We start from the raw sequence: 12,225 nt of genomic DNA, 5'->3' as shown, positions 1-12,225 counted from the left end.
GAGCACATGCTCCGCAACGAGAAGCCACCGCAATGAGAAGCCCGTGCACTGCAGCAAAGAGTAGCCCCCACTCGCTGCAACTAGAGATAGCCTGTGCACAGCAACGAAGACCCAACGCAGCCAAAAAATAATAATAATAATAATAAATAAGTAAATAAATAAATCTTTAAAAAAAACTGGAAACATTAGATTTCTTAAATGAAGTTACAGTTCAAATACATGTTATCTCTGAAATTCTGATTGATACTGTTCCCCAAAACCTTACCCTAAATCAGATTTGGAAAGTGGTGACTCCCTTATTTTTTCCTCCTGGCCACGGGCCATAAACATTGGTATTTCTAGGAATGTAGGCCTGAATTTGAGGAAGGGCCATGGTCTCTGGTGCCTCCATTCTGACTGGATCTCTGCATTGTGTCTACCAGGGGAGAATCGCTTTGTCTCGCCACTGTCTTGGGACTTGGTGGGACGAAACCTCTTCGCCATGGCCGTGGAAGGGGTGGTGTTCTTCCTCATCACTGTGTTGATCCAGTACCGATTCTTCATCAGGCCCAGGTGAGCTTTCTCTCAGAACTCACAGAGCACCTGGTTGATGGTCACGGAGGAGGAACACAGGGAACACTCGCCGGTGGTGGTTGGATTGACTAAACTCAAAGCAGAAAATCAAACTGATTTTCCTCATGTGGGCATCTCCCGGCCCACAACACTGCCGACAACTCTGGAGTGTGGGTTTTACAGGACTGCTTTAGAAACTGGGTCTTTGACTTAGAAAATAACTTGAAAAGTTGATTTGGTTTTTTTTCTTAATTTTTTCCCCCTAAGACCTGTAATGGCAAAGCTTCCTCCTCTGAATGATGAGGATGAAGATGTGAGGAGGGAGAGACAGAGAATTCTTGATGGTGGAGGACAGAATGACATCTTGGAAGTCAAGGAGCTGACTAAGGTGAGGCAATGAGGACAGGCTATAACAACTTGTCTTCAATTTTTTCAGCTTTATATGTTGGAAACTAGCATTTTGCTGACTCAATAGAAAGAGCATGCTTCCTAAAATGTGCATCTATACCAAGTTTCTGTCAATTTAATTTTATTTAAAGTACACCATGGGGACTTCTTAATTAAAGAAATCCTACTGAAAATAATTATACTGTGAATTCTCATTCTTGAGTATATTTGTTTTTCACACTTACATTTATGTATTAGTTATTAAAACATCTAATATTGTGTATCGAGGCAAAGCTGAAGTTGATAGAATAATGATTGATTTTGAGTTTCATGGTCCAAAAAGCTGGTAGATCTCCATTGCTTAAGAAGAGGGTCTATTTCAGCCCTTTCTAGGTGCCAGAATCCCAACAAATTCACTTTTTTGTAATCTGTTCAATATTTGCAATGTTTTGATAAATTATTACCCTGTAAAATTTAGTTTTTAAAATATCTACAATGTCTTTACATATTAAATGAAAATTATATAGATATTAATGACCAATATGTTTTTTAAAAGTCTGACATTAGATTAAAAAATAAAAAGAAATTCACTTGTATTTTGAGCTTCAGGGTCATTCAGAAGCCAGTTGCCACAGAGACAGACCAAGGCTTTAGCACATCACATGTGTGACTTAGTTTTATCGATGAGTCTTATTTCGTGGTGTGTTTAGGTCATAATTCCCTCTTCCACAGTTGCCTGGGACAGCTGTGAGTCACTGCAGCTCATGAATTTTTGCATTTTGTTTGTTGCAGGTATATAGAAGGAAGAGGAAACCTGCCGTCGACAGGATTTGCGTTGGCATTCCTCCTGGTGAGGTAAAGACATTTTGTCTACCTTGTGTTTGCCCCTATTAATTCAGACTGTCTGTACTGCAATCAAACAATAATGTCTGTAAGGGGTTAAAAGTGGTTTTAAAAGGCTTCTCCATTTATATCTGTGTGGAGCAATCAGTCATTGAAAGGATGGGGGCCCCATATATCAAAAATTTTGGATAATCTCAGACAATGTAAGAAAAGTATGCACATCCAAAAAGTGATTTTGTGATCCATTCCAGGTGATAATGAAATTCAAATAGATTTTAAAAGATAGATTTTCTCCTTTCTCGTTTATGTGTGTATTCTTGTATGCCCTTTAGCCAGATTAGATGGTGAAATTTGACTTGTTGGCTTTCATTACTGTTTTTCACACATTAACTTTGGCCTTAACCTGACGACTCAAATAATATTTACAAATACACCCACACTTTAAATGGTTTCATTATAAAACGTATGTTTAAATATCTATATGATTTCTTAAGACCAAGAAAATAGTTGACTCTTCATTAAGAATGATGTTTTAGGATCATGTTACATGAAAATGAAGCTGAGGTGACTATTTTATAAGGGTCATTTATATTCAGATTTTTAGTAGTTTACTTATACAACTTACCCAATCTTTTTCAGTGCTTTGGACTTCTAGGTGTCAATGGGGCTGGGAAATCATCAACTTTCAAGATGTTAACGGGAGATACCACTGTTACCAGAGGAGATGCTTTTCTTAACAAAAATAGGTGAGAAAAGAAGTCTATGTTTTGCCACAAAGACTTTTTTTAAACTTTATTTGAATGAATATGTTGTTATTTTTCTGATTATAACAATACTGTGTAGTTTCTAAAAATGTTGAAATATAGTAAACTGTAAAGAAGAAAATAAAAGTCATCCATAATCCCAGTACCTAGAGATAACTACTATTTACATTTCATTTTAGTCTCACTCTGTTTTTTTTTTTAACAGCTTTATTCAGGTATGATTTACATGCCATACAATTTACTTGTTTTAAGAGTACAAGAAGTGACTTTTAGGCAATTTACAGAATTGCGCAACCATTACCACAATACAATTTTAGAACATTCCCATCACCCCAGATCTCTCTACTTTATATACACATATAAATGTATTATAAAATTGTCATCATACTACATCTAGATTTTTAAATTAGTTTTTTTGTTGTTAATGACTGTACTATATTTCCCAGTGGGTTACGTATTCTAAGATGTAGAATTTTTGCTGCATAAAATGCATCTATGTACATGTACCTATAGTTTATTTCACCAATTCCTTATTGTTAGACATTTGTTCCTGTTTTTCGTTAAATATGTCCTTGTATTCATCTTGGTTGTTTCCTCGGGGAAAATTCCTACAAGATAAAATTATCTATATACTTGCCAAGTTGCCCTCGCTAAAGGGTGTGCCAACTGTTGGTGTCACCATGGGCTATTATCCGAGAGTGCACAGATCACTAAGCAGTCTGATCATAAGGGGTACAGTACACTTTAGAGTCCTGTTAGGCAATGTTACGCTCGAGCACTCGAAATACGTGGGACTTCTCTGGGCTTTTTATACGGAGAGACGGTACATGGCAGTGGCTTTCAAACTCTTTGATCATGACCCATAATACCAAAATCAATACATTTTACCTCTCAACCCAGTAAATACACAAAAACACATAAACAGGCATATAGCTTAAATAAAAGTTTTGTAAAACATTACCTACTCTTCGTGCTTGCAGTGCACTCTGATATTTCTTATTCTACTCTCTACCACACCATTTAAAAAATACTGGTTGTGACCCACTAAATTTATTTCACAATGTACTAATGGGTGGTGACTCACAATTTGGACAAGGAGCTGCTAGCCAATAAAATTGAAAAGAGCAAGGAACTTAAGGTACTCATGGCTCTCCTCTGCATCTTACACATTTTTTCAGTAGCAGTGTAAAGGAGGTTTAAGGGAACAGAATTTCTTTTTTTTTTTTTTTTTTTTAAATATTGATTTTCGGGGCTTCCCCGGTGGCGCAGTGGTTGAGAGTCTGCCTGCCAGTGCGGGGCACGCGGGTTCAAGCCCTGGTCTGGGAGGATTCCCACATGTTGCAGAGCGACTGGGCCCGTGGGCCACAATTGCTGAGCCTGCGCATCTGGAGCCTGTGCTCTGCAATAAGAGAGGCCGCGATAGTGAGAGGCCCGCGCACCGCGATGAAGAGTGGCCCCCACTTGCCGCAATTAGAGAAAGCCCTCGCGCGGAAACGAAGACCCAACACAGCCATAAATAAATAAATACATACATTAAAAAAATTAAAAAAAAATATTGATTTTCAGTTTAATCAATAAATATTTTCATTTGTATTTCTAAAAACAACATCCTCACACCTAAACAATGAGAATCATTTCTTAACGTCATCAAATATCCAGTCAGTTTTAAAACATTTAATAGACAATGGGGAATATTTTATATACTTATTTGTTTATAATTAGTTTATTCCATCTTTAATCTCTAAATTGTCTCTATTTTTTTCTCCCTATATTTTTTAATTGTTGAAGAAACCATGACATTTGTCCTAGAGACTTTTTTTATGCTGGATTTTGCTTTATGCTGATTGAATCTCCAGTGTGTCCTTTAACATGTTTCTCTATTCCCCGTACTTTCTGTAAACTAGCACTTAGATCTAGAAGCTGGCTATAATTCAGGCTTTTTAGTTCCTTTTTTGCAAGGCCATTGCAGAGGTGACCCTGTGTACTTCTATATGAGGCATATGAGGCCCAGTTGTCTCTTTTCTTGGGGTGTTAGAAGCCATTAAAAATCATTGTCTGAATCCTTTTTTTTTCAACACTGAAAATTCTATCATTCTTTCTTCCTTGATTAGCTGTAATATTTCTATTAAGGTTAATTTTCTCTTATCAACTATTTGCTTACCCTGAAGTACAGGAGAACAGAATTTCTAGAATAGTTGGCCTAAGGCTACACACCTGCTTTCCCCGTCTTGTTCCTAGTACCAGGCTCCTGGGGCACATAGCAATGGCAGCAATAACTGGCCCAAACCAAGGTTCGTCACAGTGCCTGGTTCTGAGAGCTGGTGTGGGCAGTATAGCTGTGAGGTCCAGGCACAGGGTCTGTGAGCGCCTCAGTCATAATTCTAGAAAAGGCTGGATCTGGGAGTACTAATTTATATGCAGAGAGGAATGAATACTGCTGATGGGCCAAACTCGTGGTTGTCCAGAGGTGGCTAAAGTGCAGCTATCAGACTGGACGTGACACTGAGCTTTCTCCTACGTCAGGAATCCTTAACCCGAGAACGGCTTCATAGGCCCTAAAAACTGCCCCCACCAATATATGTAAAATTGTGTCTGTAGGTATATTTTTTGTTGTCATCAGATTCTCAGAGGGTCTGTGATCAAAAAAATCCTTCAAAACCAGGAGGATTCCTGGGTTGAGTAATTAGTGGGACCAAGGGGTCTGAATCATGTTATGTGATAGTCAATGTATGGGCAGCAAAAAGCAGAGGAAGTCACAGCGAGTTGCTGGGCCTCCTCTGACGTGAATGGAGCAACGGAGCACAGGGTGCATGTGACTGGGCCCCAGAATCAAGTCAGGGATGGACACTTAGTGTTAAAGCCCCAGGATGGTGTGACTGAGGCTGTTGATAAAGATGGTGCCACAGCTGGGATGGACTTGGGAATTCTGAAATGGGACTGAGCCTGCAGATTGAGGTGCTGGGGGAGCCAGGTGCAAGGACTGGGCAGGGTGTAGGCCAGAACCCTGACTTCCAGGAGGGGCTGGCATCCTGGGGGCAGAAAGGCTGTTCCTTCAAGCTATAGCAGGTGTGCTCGCCGGTATGTTGGTCAGGCACAAGCACTCTTTATAGGAATATTAGGCAAGATGGTCTGATCAGAGTATCTAAATGCTTAAAAACCTGACCAGTTTTGTTTTTCTTTGCAGTATCTTATCAAACATCCACGAAGTACATCAGAACATGGGCTATTGCCCTCAGTTCGATGCCATCACAGAGCTGCTGACTGGAAGAGAACACGTGGAGTTCTTGGCGCTCTTGAGAGGCGTCCCGGAGAGAGAAGTCGGCAAGGTACCGTGGGCACCGGAAAGCCAGCCTGTCTCCCTTGGCATCCTAACAGTGTACCTTACGGCTGTGACCTTCACACATGACCATCGGCTTCAGGCTGTTCTTCCTTGTGGATGCAGCAATATGAAGTGCTGGCTCTTTGCAGCTCCTTTCAGGGTGGGAAGCCGTGGTGGCGGTGGGACAGGGATGGGTGACCTGGCTCACACCGGCGGGCAGAGAGGGAGTGCCGCTCCCACCACGCAAGCCCCTTCCCCCCCTGCTGTTGGCTCCTCCACACTTGCCAGGTCGTGATTGTATAGAATCTGGTCCTACTCATTGAAAGAGTTTTCATACGCAAGTGTAAGAAAGCATGATAAAATTCCCAAACCCAACAAAGGTCAAGACGCTTTTTATCACCCTTAGGTTGGTGAGTGGGCAATTCGGAAACTGGGCCTCGTGAAGTATGGAGAAAAATATGCTGGGGACTATAGCGGAGGCAATAAGCGCAAGCTCTCGACGGCCATGGCTTTGATTGGCGGGCCTCCTGTGGTGTTTCTGGTGAGTGTGACTGTGAATGGAAAACTTTGTTCTGGCCTGAATGGAAGACATCTCTTTTCTAAAGTCCTTGGTGTCCAGGCCATGCATGACTGGCTTGGCAATGACAAGCCCCCCTCCCCCGATGAGGAACAGCAGGGCAGCGTCAGAGAACCAGAGGGAGGCTCCCTCGCCCCTCTCCTTGACACACATTGGGGTGGCTCTGACATGTGCTCAGATGCTCCAAAAGAGGAGATACTCCAGGGACCTTGTTTCTCTAGCATGGAGAACCCCAACAGGTGCGGCTGAGGCTGGGTGTGTGATTTGACCTTTCTCTGGACCATTCTATATGCCATCTATGTGTTCATCCCCTGAAGACTGAGAGTGTGGATACAGCTTTAGGATTCCCAAGGTAGCACCTGGGTCATATTTCCTTACATACAGATAAATGGAAAACAGAAGGTCAGACTGACAGTGGCCCTTTATCCTTTTTCTTCTGTAGAGGAGAAGAGCGCTGAAGTTATTACAGGAAGAAGCCTTGGGCTGAGGCTTTAAAGTTATCCAGACTATTTGGATTTGGAATTTGTTTCTCTAAGACTAGCAAGTACAGTATAACAGGCTAAGCCAGAATGAACTAGAATTAAAAAAAAAGAAAAGAAAAGGAATTTTACCCAAACCTTAAACTGACTTCAGTAGACATTTCAGACAAAAATAATTTTTAGTATATACTTGTCAGTCATGAAAAGATGGTTGAAACTAAATGACTTTTCCCCTTCCCTTTCTGTTTATTGGGAGAAATTTCATTTCATAAAAAATTAAATTTGAGTTTTCTACTTCAGTGACACGTGTAAAAGTGAACTGGTTGCAAACAGTATGAAATATTCATGTATGTAAGGTCTGGTTCTTTGGTCCATCAAGAAATAAACAGAATGGTAAGTTAAAACTTAGGCTATTTCAGAGATGTTTCTGAATTTAAAACCAAACCTATCTTTAATTTTTTTTTTCCCAGCACGTAATAGGGCTTATTTTATTCTAATTACAGGATGAACCGACCACAGGCATGGACCCCAAAGCCCGGCGATTCTTGTGGAATTGTGCCTTAAGTATCATCAAGGAAGGGAGATCAGTAGTGCTTACATCTCATAGGTCTGTAGTGAAGACTTAGCTTGGCTTCTTTGTTGTGTAACTTTTAAGTTTTCCAAGTAGTATATATGATCATTGTATAAAAAATAGAAAACACAGAAAGGCAAATAGAAAAAAAAAATTATGATCACCTGACATTGCATCACTAGGAGACAGCTATTACTGTCATCGGGCAATATATCTTTGCAGAGTTTCCCTATGCAAATCTATACACAGTGTATATGTTTTTTACAAACAAAAATGCAAGCTTTAGCATATATACTAAGTTCTTTTTCCCTTAACAATACTGAGAACATTATTCCAAGTCAGTTAATTTAGATGTGTCATCTTTCTTATAGCTATTAGTGAATAGTATTCCATTAGGATATACCCTAATTTATTTAACCATTCCTCTTTTGTGTAGACATTTGGATCATTTCCAACTTTTTTCACGATTATAAACAGCACGGCAGTGAACAGCGTTTTCCCTACATCTTCATGTATTTGTAACAGGATGCAATTATGCCCTAGGAAGCTGGGGATCTGTTTCTTTGAAATGCCAGATGTCATGGTGATGTTCTGATGGTTATAGAAGCATCTCTCTAAAACTAAGCCTCATTCTGTTTTCCCACAGTATGGAAGAATGTGAAGCTCTTTGCACTAGGATGGCAATTATGGTCAATGGGCGGTTCAGGTGTCTTGGCAGTGTCCAGCATCTGAAAAATAGGTAACAAAGATGGTTTCTTTGGGATCCCACATACTGAGAAATCGTGTATTTATTGTTTTGTGAGTGTATACATGGTGGCTCTAAAATAAAGGGAAATAAACTGAACAAGATGGTATAGTGGAAAGAATGAGGACTTTGAAGTCAAACAGAGCTGCGTTCAAATTCTGTCTTTACCTTTTATTGGGTTGTGTGCACTTCGGCAAGTTATTTAACCTCTCTGAGAGGCAGTGTTCTAGGAATATCTACTTTCTAGCTTTGTTATAGAGATGTAATGGGAAGATTTATATGTGCCAGTAAGGTTAGAGCATAGGCTCCAGAGTCAAGCACAAGTTGGGTCCACACCCTGGCCCCACCATTTCTGAGCTACGTACCATGAGCAAGTGACTGACTCTCTCAGTTTCAATTTCTCTGTAACATCTGACAGACCTCACAGGTCTAGGTGAGGATTCAATGAAGTCATGTCTAAAGCCCTCGGCAAGGCAGCTCACATAGAATAGGTATTCAGTACGTGACCACTGGTTCCTGCTCTCTGAAACTTATTTCTGGGTCTGGCAGGGACCTCTCTCTTTCATGGCCCAAGTGGGGTTCTCAGAGTTAAATATTCTTTTGAGAAGTTTCCCGAGGGTCTTCCATTTGGACTTTCTTTTTCCTGCTTCCAGGTTTGGAGATGGTTATACAATAGTCGTACGAATAGCAGGGTCCAACCCTGACCTGAAGCCTGTCCAGGAGTTCTTTGAACTCGCCTTCCCAGGAAGCGTGCTGAAGGAGAAGCACCGGAACATGCTGCAGTACCAGCTTCCCTCTTCACTGTCTTCCCTGGCCAGGATTTTCAGCATCCTTTCCCAGAGCAAAAAGCGACTCCACATAGAAGACTACTCTGTCTCTCAGACAACACTTGACCAAGTAAGCTTAGAGTGTCAAAAACAGATTTGCTTTTCAGGGCGAGGCTTCCTGCCGCTTCTCCACCCCCTGCCCATTGTGGGCCCTAGCACAGTATAGATGAGCTGAGCATGAACTCCTGATCTTCTACTACTAGTTATGCTTTTTACCTAACCTCCCTGAATCTGAAAAGGGAGATGATACTACCAACTTCATAGGGTTAATGTGAGAATAAATTGTCATAATAATCATAAAAACTGCAGTTTTTTATTGAGTATCTGCCACGGGCAGGTATTATGCCAGGTGCCTTATCCCATTTATATTAGATAACATCAGGTACCAAATAGATCCTGGCACTTAGTAGGTGTTCAGTAAATGTTAGTTTTCAACTCTCTTCTCTTTAATCAGGCCTGTATGAGTCAAAGTAAATAGATGATTGAGCAGTTGGTGATTTGGGGGGCAATAATAGAAGGTCAGTTTTTTAGGTTAATGCTTTGTCAAGTATTCCCCTCTCCCTCCCACACACACAATTTTCTAGTTAATCTATTCTATTTATTCAATCTCGTATTCTCTAATTTTCATGTGGGGAAAAATGCAACTAGAATAAAGAGAGCAAATTAGAGGTATTTATAAAGGTCCACCTTTATTTTGACAGGTATTTGTAAACTTTGCCAAGGACCAAAGTGATGATGACCACTTAAAGGACCTGTCATTACACAAAAACCAGACAGTGGTGGATGTTGCAGTTCTCACATCTTTTCTGCAGGATGAGAAAGTGAAAGAAAGTTATGTATGAAGAATCCTGTTCATACAGGGTGGCTAGAAGAAAGGAGGAACTAGACCTTCCTTTGCACTATGTGAAGTGTTCCAGAGGAAAGAGCTGGAAGATTTTGTGGGAAGAGGTAAACTGGATACTGTACTGATACTATTCAATGCAATGCAATTCAATGCAATGAAAACAAAATTCCATTACAAGGGCAGTGCCTTTGTAGCCTATGTCTTGTATGGCTCTCGAGTGAGAAAGACTTGAATTTAGTTTATTACCTTATACTCATGTGAAACTCTAGTATGGAACCCAGCGGACATATGGGTTTGACATACTTTTTTGTTCCTTTGTATTCTAACTGGGGTTGCAACAATAATTCATCAAGTAATCATGGCCAGTGATTGTTTATCAAAATCAAAAGGCATCCTCATTCATTAAGCCGTGCCAAGCCAGGAGACTGGTTTCCCGGTGACACAGCCAGTGCCGGCAATGAGTGCACCGGAATTACTAATGCCAAGTTGCTCAGAAAGCCCGAAGCACCATGGTGTGTCGTGCACACTGTTGTGAAAGCTGCTCTACTCAGAGTCTGTTGACATCATCAAATATCAGGTGACAAAATGGTTCCATGTGTGGGGAAAGTCCTGCTTTGATTCCCTCTTTGATGAACTGCTCTGATGGTGGTGACATGCAAATTGCAACATGTAAATTGCATGGTAACATGCAAGAATGAGACTTGGTTTCATTGTTGTCCTTGCTTGGAACCATGAGTCTCCAAGGTTATCTTTGTGGGACTCTTTAAGTATACTTAGATCCTGGTTAAGAAGCAAAGAATCAGCAACTGCATTGTTGGGGCCGCAGGCTGCGGAAGCCAGGGCATGGGATGAAGGAGATGACGCGTTCAAACCAAGGGAGGCCTGTGTCCATTTGTCCTGATTGTCTGCTAACACGGTACAGTGCATCTCAAGATCTTGTTGTTTGATACAAGCATAGTATTATTTCTGGCTTTTTGGATTAATCTAGAATATGAAAAGATGGAGTTGTATTTTGAGAAAAATCTTTGTACTTTTAATGTTATTTGGAATTGTAAGTTCTGTCAGTGACTTTTGAAACCTTAGAATGGCCTCTTTGTAGAACCCTGTGGCACAGAGGAGTATGGCCACACTGCCGCGCTAGCTTTATTTTTTCATGTAAGTTTGCGAATGGATCATCTAATGCCTAGTGACTAGAAAACACTGTGATGGCCAAGATCTCATGACAACATTGTATTTAAGTTTCTTTAAGATCGTTTAGAATACTTTTAGTATCAGTGCATTAATCAAGTATTTTTTGAGTGTATGTTATAACTGAGTATGGATGGATGCGGTGAGGAGATATTAAGTCTCAGTAGATTTCCTGTGCCATGTTTGTCAGCTAACTGGTTTACAAATACAGGTTTTGTTGTGGTTGTGGGAACCCACTGAAAGAATATTGGGCAGCCCACTTTTTGAAAATAGCAACAATGCAAAAGCCAAGAAAGTTTAAATGTCATAAGGGTCGCAAGACTATATAATGAATACTTTCACAGAGAAGACAGCTAGCTTCAAAGCTTGTTGAATAACATAAAACTGTGCTTATGGCATTTAGTACCTTCGAATAATTAACTTTGAAAATCTCAGATACCCCATTCTGACAATCTCAAATTTTTCATCTCTTCAATCACTAACCTATCGTGAAAAAAAAAAAACAACAACAAAAAACAGCAAATGCCCCCACGTAAAGATTATCTCAGACTTTTCTAACCCAGTTTAATTTTTTTAGTCAGTAAATACTTGTTAAAAATAATATTGCACTAATGCTTAATGTCATCTGTCTTGAGGCAACAAAATTATGAGAGAAATACTGTTTGGTAAAGTCATCTTTCAGTATCATTACTAATGTCTTCTCCTTTAAAAAAAATTTAGATATTAACTCTAAAGGTGCAAGATTTCAGATCTATCCAAATCTGTATTTTTTCTTTTAAAATTTACTGTATGTTATCATGCAACTTGTTGCTTGGAAAAAGAAGATGACCTTTAGGGGACTTCCCTGGTGGTCCAGTGGTTAAGACTTCACCTTCCAATGCAGGGGGTGCAGGTTCGATCCCTGGTCGGGGAGCCAAGATCCCACATGCCTCACTGCCAAAAAACCAAAACATAAAACAGAAGCAATATTGTAACAAATTCAATAAAGACTTTAAAAATGGCCCACATCAAAAAATCTTTAAAAAAAAAAAAAGAAATGAATGCCGATATTTTCTAAAATGATAAACAAGTAATGAAGGCATTTTTCCAATAACTATTGGCATGAGCTCATATTTTATGCTATCTTTAA

General features: G+C 40.1%; 1 protein-coding gene across 6 annotated transcripts in view; it reads left to right on the top strand.

Annotated features, from left to right (window-relative positions):
• The window catches only part of ABCA1 (ATP binding cassette subfamily A member 1), a 176,655-nt gene extending 164,982 nt beyond the window's left edge, over nucleotides 1-11,673 (top strand). For all 6 annotated transcript variants that reach the window (XM_036855459.1, XM_036855458.1, XM_036855455.1 and 3 more), the window contains 10 exons: nucleotides 423-552; nucleotides 820-940; nucleotides 1,732-1,794; nucleotides 2,422-2,528; nucleotides 5,731-5,872; nucleotides 6,272-6,406; nucleotides 7,425-7,528; nucleotides 8,139-8,231; nucleotides 8,891-9,134; nucleotides 9,766-11,673. In XM_036855459.1, the coding sequence (XP_036711354.1) occupies nucleotides 423-552; nucleotides 820-940; nucleotides 1,732-1,794; nucleotides 2,422-2,528; nucleotides 5,731-5,872; nucleotides 6,272-6,406; nucleotides 7,425-7,528; nucleotides 8,139-8,231; nucleotides 8,891-9,134; nucleotides 9,766-9,906 (1,280 nt within the window). In that variant the 3' untranslated portion in view covers nucleotides 9,907-11,673. The remainder of the gene's footprint in view (nucleotides 1-422; nucleotides 553-819; nucleotides 941-1,731; nucleotides 1,795-2,421; nucleotides 2,529-5,730; nucleotides 5,873-6,271; nucleotides 6,407-7,424; nucleotides 7,529-8,138; nucleotides 8,232-8,890; nucleotides 9,135-9,765) is intronic.
• The last annotated feature ends 552 nt before the right edge of the window (nucleotides 11,674-12,225 follow it).

This window comes from Balaenoptera musculus, chromosome 6 (assembly GCF_009873245.2).
Source record: "Balaenoptera musculus isolate JJ_BM4_2016_0621 chromosome 6, mBalMus1.pri.v3, whole genome shotgun sequence".
In the NCBI taxonomy this organism is placed as follows: Eukaryota; Metazoa; Chordata; class Mammalia; order Artiodactyla; family Balaenopteridae; genus Balaenoptera; species Balaenoptera musculus.
This window is presented reverse-complemented; position numbering and strand designations above follow the sequence as displayed.